This window comes from Cariama cristata, unplaced genomic scaffold (assembly GCF_000690535.1).
Source record: "Cariama cristata isolate BGI_N322 unplaced genomic scaffold, ASM69053v1 scaffold29007, whole genome shotgun sequence".
Classification (NCBI taxonomy): Eukaryota; Metazoa; Chordata; class Aves; order Cariamiformes; family Cariamidae; genus Cariama; species Cariama cristata.
In genome coordinates, this window is record NW_009628779.1 from 968 (window position 1) to 8,886 (window position 7,919).

The 7,919-nt window shown below is 38.0% G+C and overlaps 1 protein-coding gene across 1 annotated transcript; it reads right to left on the minus strand.

Moving 5' to 3' along the window:
- Positions 1-228: 228 nt before the first annotated feature.
- Positions 229-6,847, minus strand: LOC104165347 (transcription initiation factor IIA subunit 1-like; the record flags this gene model as incomplete). The annotated part of the gene is made up of 4 exons (XM_009704944.1): positions 6,752-6,847; positions 4,927-5,134; positions 2,465-2,529; positions 229-304 (listed from the first exon to the last, which is right to left on the minus strand). Coding segments are annotated over exons 1-4 (364 nt in total), but the record flags the coding sequence as incomplete, so codon positions are not given.
- Positions 6,848-7,919: the final 1,072 nt, after the last annotated feature.

Here is a 7,919-nt window from a genome sequence, read left to right on the forward strand (position 1 = left end):
CAAACTTGCACAGAATCTAACCCACACCACTGTTAGGTCAGAATCACACAGTTTGTAAAACTAGCAAGTCAGTGAGCAAAAGAGTCTAGTGAAAGGATTGCGCTTCCTTGTACAAGTGGATTCGCAGGTTCTGCTTTTTAACAATATATAGCAGGGAGCAAAACCCAGAGTTTCTTGCTCCCATGCACCTCCAAAACCATTGTTTGATCTCAATGTTAAGACAGTTACCTGAATTTGTAAGTATTTGCTGAACAGGAGTAACGCCAGCAGGGAGAGCCAACGTAGCTGCAGTGGCTGCAGCACTCTGAAATACAAGAAAGGGTTTTTAACCACAGATGTTATTGCCAGTGTTTTATCTCACAACACACTGCCTGAAAATACGTACCTTTTTATTGCTGTTTACAATGTTTGCACACAAGTTTCTGCAGTCATTGAAATGCAGGCAGTAATCAGTTGTACGTTATACTACACATAAAAACTGTTTTCCTTCTTAACAGGAAAGAGACTGAACCAATAATCACTAAGCATCACACCTTAACCCAGCTCCACATGGTTTCTTAGTTAATCTGCAAGCTCAGCAGATTTTTCTTCTCCTCTGCCTTCTCTGCTGACCTACTAAGAGTACAACACTGCATTGCTCATGTGGCAATTTTACTTGCACTTTTTCAAAGCAGCTAAAGATACCAGCCTACAAATCTGAAGAAACATAAGGTACTGAAGCAATGATCATGTTCGCCTGTCTTGTTTTCACAAGGATTAGTAATCAAGTTTGCACTTTTCTTCATTCTGTAAACGATTTGCATTTCAAGTCCTGCATAATACAGCTCTTTTGAGTGAATATACACATACAGTGTACTGACTGTTCACAGAATGACTAATTTTTTTTCTCTCAAGACAGCTGGTTAGAAGAGAAAGCTGAAGACTCTCAATGAGTAATGATTTGAACTTACAAGGAAACTGGATTCCAACACAATTATGGAAGCTCCAAACACAAAAATCTGCATTAAGTCCTTAACTCGCAGGAGATGGACTTCTGCAGAAGCCTCTCCATTTCAAGAGTCTAACTTCAGCGACCTATGGAAAGGCCTCCCTTTTCCCATTATAAAGGAACCATGTCCAATTACTCTGCTACTGAAATGATTTAAACTTTATTACTGGGTAGACTGCACACCTCCCATTTATAAGAAATATGATCTCCCCTTATCGGCTTACCAAAGTAGTAGTTACAACTGCCAAAATTACAGATCATGAAGCAAAACTGAGCAGTGCTTGTCTGCATCCTCATGTCCCAGACAAAGGCAGATGAATCAACTCTCATTATTCTCTGCCTTCCAAGCTATTCAAGGTCTGTCAGATCCATTCTTTAATACCAACTCAAATGTTTCTAATAAACACGCACAATAATTCCAAATTGATTCTGTAACTGTTTACTAAACAGTAGTCTTCTGCGGTATACAATTCATCTACACTTTGACAGCACCAGAGTTTTAAAAATATGGCATACTTATTTTTGCAATACCCATGAACAAGATCTAACTGAATGAGAAAAAAAAAAAGAACGTTTAACTGTTGGGCTTGAGAAGTTACAAATCACACTGAAATGGTGTAAAACATGTAGACAAAGGTAGATGTTAATGCGCTCTCAGCCTCTGCATAAATCACACTATTTGAGTAACAAAGTTCAGGTTCTTTACTATAGTAAGATCGGCAGATAATGGAGAAGTGAAGGCTAAGGAAGCTGCTTCAGCTTTGACTAGTTGTGAAACTTTGTTTCATGTGCTTTTATGGTAAAAGTAGTAAGAATGTAATGAATTCTGGTCTTAATACACCTATTTAACTTGTATTAGCTGTTGTTTTCATTGCTTTGCAAACTTTTTTTTTTTAATTAAGCCAGGGCGTTTAAAGCAAGATAACAAAAAATTAACCTCTAGAGATAAAAACTGCAAGAAAAAGGTAAATGACCACACTCAGTTTTATATGCTATTAAAAATTAGTGAATCAAATTAATGTGACCAGAAAACACTGCTGTGAATTGCTAAATAATCTCTCATTTGATATAAGCTTAAGTTTCAGAGTGGTTAATGTTTTTTCCTGCATCTCGCAAATACAGTATGCTTGCATCAGTTAACAGTGTTGTGTTGGTTTATGACAAGCACATCATCATGCAGATTCATACCACCAGTACTCCAATTTCTGAGTAAAAAAAAAAAAGTTTCCGTTAAACACATTTAAAGCAGAGGATCAAGCTAACTCCTAGATTTGTTATCAAAACAGAAGTCCTGGATTACTGTTGCTAGATTGTCAGTGTAGCAGCAAAACTCAGAAATATGGCAGACAGCTTTACCAGCATGTCCTTAATTACTTTTAAGCATCTGATGACGAATACCAGATTTGTGTTTACTATTTAATCAAACAAACTTACATAATGACAGTGTATGCATGTATAAACTTCTGCTTTTCTTACCATGCCCGATGCATTCATGTGCGGTATCAGCTTGGAATCTGGCACAATAACCTGCTGCTGAGGTGCTAGAAACAAAAAAATAGCATTTGATGAAAACTACAACAGTCTGCCCAAAATAACATCCAAGACAGAATAATTTAGAAAGAACGTCACCCAAACACCAGCTAAGCTTTTTAATGAAAACAGCTACTGAGCAGTCTCTGATCTTGTTAAGTTTTACTCTCAAGACAATATACAACAGCAGCTCGGAGAGGCGATATGACTACTTTGGCTTTACAGATCTTATTTCAAGGGTTTCAGTTACCTATTCTGACCCTAGGTAAAGCAAGATTTAAAATACTTTTCTGAAATTAAAAGTACTAGTGAAATCTTGATAAACTTGCTGATATCCAGTATCAGAGTTCTCCAAAAACATTGATTGACAGTGGTTAAGTCTGTTTTAAGACTTAAGTCAGGACTGTTGCAAGATGAAGAGTAAGTTAACAAGATGCAGCAGTTAGCTTGAGTTAGGTCTAGTTAGCATAACTGCTAGCATAAGCTCGTGATCTTCACTGTCTTTCTAATGTAGCAGAAGCAGATGAAATATGATCAACCACCCGTCCAAATCAACAAAATAGTTTTGGTGCAATAAAGAAAATAGATAGCTAAACTACGCAAAAAAACGGCTGATAATCTAGAAGTGCAAAAGTGTTCAAGTCTATGGAACAAGAAGGTTGCCAGTGCTAACTGGAAAATGACAGAGCAATTTGAACAAACCAATCATTGACAAGGTATTCTCCATCCAATCCTATAACCAAGGACACTTAAGAATACTAGGGATAACTGAGAGTTTCTGGAAAAGATTCTGGGGAGAGAAGCCCCACAACCTTGCACCAAGATTTGAGGCCATCTCTCCAACTTTCAGAGAACCCAGGGAGGGCAGAAGAGTCAAAGAGTCTTGACTGTATGCCAGGACCACATACAGGACAGTGGGAATCGAAATCTCTTGACTGTGCGCCAGGACCACATACAGGACAGTGGGAATCACGACATCAGTCATCCTGATCTCTCTCTGGGGCTGCACGAGATCACGCAAGGAACTACTACACCATCTCCCCCATGGAACAGGGAAGTCAAGTAACTCATAAAATCCTGTGACTAAAGTGCTTTGATATCCTAATTTCATTTAGCCTCTGCACTGTCATTTGGTCATAAGCCAGAATATTGGACAACAATAAATCAGTTTTAAGTGTATTACTATGGGCAGGATCTTTAATTCTACCCTAAGGCACAAACAGGAGGACAGGGACCTCCATATTAGTGGAGGGAAACCTGGTCAGTAGTCACAGCTATTCAGTTAAGGAGTCACTAGAGGTCTTGGTGCATAGACTTTCCAAGCTCGGCCAACTAACTTAAGCTGAGACACCCAGATCATTTGAAGCCGTGTGTATTTAGGGGTCTTAATCTCAAAGTGAATTTTAACACAACAGTTGAAACTGATTTAAGCCCAACAACAGGTTCTTGTCGCTCTAGTTCTCTTCTGTTTTGAATATATCGTGATTCAGTTTGGGGTTTTTTTTGGAGGGGATGGGGGGGAATCAACTCAAAGCTATCTTTTCTGCCTATGATAAATTAGGTTCTGATCCACGAAATCTGATAAAAAGACTGAAGTCTGTGACTGACTACAACAGATAAAAATTTTATGCCACAATTTTAATTGCACATTGAAAACTCAACTCAAGCATTTCACAGGTTGCAGATTTGTTTACACAGCATATATGCAGTAAAATCCAATAGTATTTATCGTAGTTTTCAAATGAAATTGTAATAGGTGAAAATGTTTCCCTTAAATTATTTATGGAGAATACACAAGACAATAATTACAAGAAACTATACTGTTATGGCTAGCTAAAATATACCTTGAACATCCATACCTACACAGTGTGCAATCTTTTAAGACCACAAAAATACCCATCCATTACGCTTTTCACGTCAAACTTGTTCTAAAATGAAAAACCATCTCCTACATATACTCAGACTGTTATACAAGTATTTTTCATATCCTAGCATCCACTTATACTAAACAACAATACATTTTTTTAAATTAATTTGCTCCTAATGACATTACTACCTCATGACTAAATTGTTAACTGCATATGTATACTGGCTTGACATTACAGAGTTGCTAACAGATTTTTAACAGAATCTGAGAGTCATGTATTCTGAAGTTACGTACTAGAAGACCAAGAGAAAAATTCAGCTTTTCCAAAATCTTCTGAAGAATATGACTAACACAAATACCAAGATATTTTTCACCAAGACAGCTCTCTTGTCCCATTAAGTAGAGGCAAGTAGTGACAAAGTTTAACATAAAGACACAAAGTTATCCATCAGACAAACATCCTGCCCTAGATTTAAAATATGCTACAGAGTTGGTCTAACTTGAGCGCCTTTTGCCAGAAAGATTGGAGAGTAAGTCTGACCTTGCTGAGATGCTGGAATAAGGACCTGTTGTGGCTGAGACTGCTGCTGCACAGTCTGCTGTGGCTGAGGTTGTGCGTGATGGTGGTGGTGATGATGCTGCTGTTGCTGCTGCTGCTGTTGCTGCTGTTGCACCTGCAACAAAAGCTGCTGCTCTTCGGAATGGAAGCCATCTACAGCCTTGGACTGCATCAGCTTGTTCTCCCACAGCTAGTTTGGAAAAGGAAAGAGACATCTCTGTATGATTTTTAGTCAACAAGATTTGTAACAATATAAAGACAGTACTCCAAAATCACATTTGTTTTCACTGTTTATCTTGTGCAGTCTACTTAGCCCAAAAAGCCCTTAGGCAAATACAGACTGAAGAGGGAACTAAACAGAGGTAATGTTTTAAGAAGAGGAATTAAATATCCCTTAAGAATTGTCAGTCCAAGCTTAAGCTTTAACATTCTTTCTTTCTTCCAAGTGTGGAAGATTCATAACAATGCGTGCATTGAGATCAACTGGTAACTTTAAATTAGCCTTCATGTTTTCACTTCTCTACTTTCTTTCTTACCTCTTTAATCACAAAAATAATTCTTTATCACAGCTTTCTTCAAGCCATTGCTTCTTGGAACTGCTCAATAAAAGTTGCTTCAAGACTACTGCCTTGTAACACACTTTAACAGGAACTACCAGTATACCTAAGGCAATGCCTTCGTACAAGCATTTACACAGCTTCTACCACAATATCAAATTCAGCTTTCCTAGCCATTCAGTTCTTAATGTCAGCTGACACGTCTCCCAAGAAAAGCTATAGATGCAAAAAAAGCAGCTCTTGCTAAAAGACAGCAACACAAGTATTCTGTAATACATCAGAGTCAAAAAGAGTACAGGCACCCAGGACTCTTGATTTCAAATCCTGCTAAGGGCTCCCTAAGCCTTCCTCTTCAATACTTCATTCTCCTTCTTGTCTCTTTCCTCATTCAATCTGTTTTGACATCATTTGCAGAACATGTTTGTGACACAAACACCAAGGTGCTTTTCTTACAGGGCTCACTCTGTTTCCACCAAGCCAGGTCACGGTTTCATGGAAAAGTCTTCATCTGTTTCTGTCTAGACAAACTCAAAATTCCTTTCCCACTCCATTCATTTTTTAATATTTCAAAAATACTGAGAGTGCGGGACATCCTGCTTCCTAAAGAAATCCTTGTTCAACAGCTGAAATAACAAGACACCTACTTTCCCAGTTTCCTTTCACTTCATTTCTTCTGGTTCCGCCGCCGGCCGCCCCTCCCACCTTTTCTCCTGCCTTTTGAAGATCTGAATCTGAGAGCTTCAGAAAAGTGTGATCCACACAGCGCAATTTATTATGTAGCACTCCCCAAAAACAATACTTCTGCAAACCACAAACCATACATGCAAAAATCTGACAATGCATTCAACAATGCAACTCCTCTTCTTCAGAAAGACAAAAACATCAAGCAGAGCAGGCATTTTATTTTTCCTGCAGAGAAACCTTCAGAATTGTCTGCCTCCAAAACAAACATATTCTCCCCTTTCTTTTTTAAAGATGTAACCTTTCAGGGACCAAAATAACACTGTGAATTTGGATGCCTGCTGTTAGTTTACGTCAAGTTTGGCATGCCAGATTAGGGAAAGTAAACAAGGTGAGCAGATTTCTCTATACAGCAGTGTAATTCAAATGATATGGGGCTACAGATACGCAGATTAATACAACACTTAGCTAACTACAAATTAGTATTTTTATTGCATACAACAGTAAGCAGATCTGAAAACCAATTGCTGTATTGGTCCATTAAAAAGAACTTTTAAGTTGCCACTTACTGTTTTGAGTTCCATAAGAACTTGTTCATCCACTCCTTCATCCAGAAAAACTTCTCTGACATCATTGATGACATCTTCAATGACAGACCTGTACAATTTAGGCTTTAAAAAAAAAAGCAAGTAACTAGTCAGCGCTGCTTTGAAAGAAATTTACCACTGTAAGGTTAAAATAAGATTTTTCCCCAAAAAAAAACCCTCTGAAAACTGCACTACAAAATACACTGCATGTTTCTGAGTAACTAAATATCCAAGGAGGTATAAATCAGCAAGAACAGCTCAAACAAGGTGAAAATGGAAGGGACTGTTTGCAGTCTCGTGTGATGTAACTATGGTGCAAGAGTTTTCAAAACATGAGGAGTATAACTCAAAACAGAGAAAAGAAGATTGTTTTCCATTCAGTAAATTTGTTTCCTGCTTACCAATGTACATACTGAATATGCAAAAATTATCTGCACGTGTACAAAATATTCATGTCAAAGAACGTTAAAAAGTTCAAAAGGGTATTAGATAAATACAGAGAAAAGAAACTTGTTAGTGCTTGCTAGTTCAACAGGAACCAAATACGGCTCAGCGTGATCTCACGATGAAAAACATTGAAGGCTCAGAAAACTGGAAGCAGTCATGTGAATGCCCTGTTCTTCCTTATGCATCTGTTTACAGAAACTATTGAAGACAGGATACTAGGCTAGACAGACTTCTGTTTTCTATCAGTATTAATGTTTTTACATTAGAAATTTTTCAGGGGGAAATACTACAAATACAAATTCTTGTCAAAAAGAAGCTGTAGTGTCTCCATTCCTGGAGATACTCAAAAGCCATCTGGACACGGTCTTGGGCAACCAGCTCTAGGTGGCCCTACTTGTGCAGGAGGGTTGCAAGATAACCCCCAGAGGTCCCTTCCAACCTCAACCACTCTGTGAATTTTAAAACGCAGGTACAATTTTCAAAAGAGAATATAAATACTTAACCTTATTAAAGTACAAAATTTAATTCATAGGACCACAGGATAATTGTACTATGCACTTACTGTACCTTTTAAACAGTACAGCTTGGACCTCTCGACCTATGTGTGAACCCCAGTGGTATTTTGGTTCAATTTAAATATCTGTGCTGTCTAATTGCAAGGTAGCACTATGAGCTCTAAATTAGGGTTGATCAATCTGCAGCC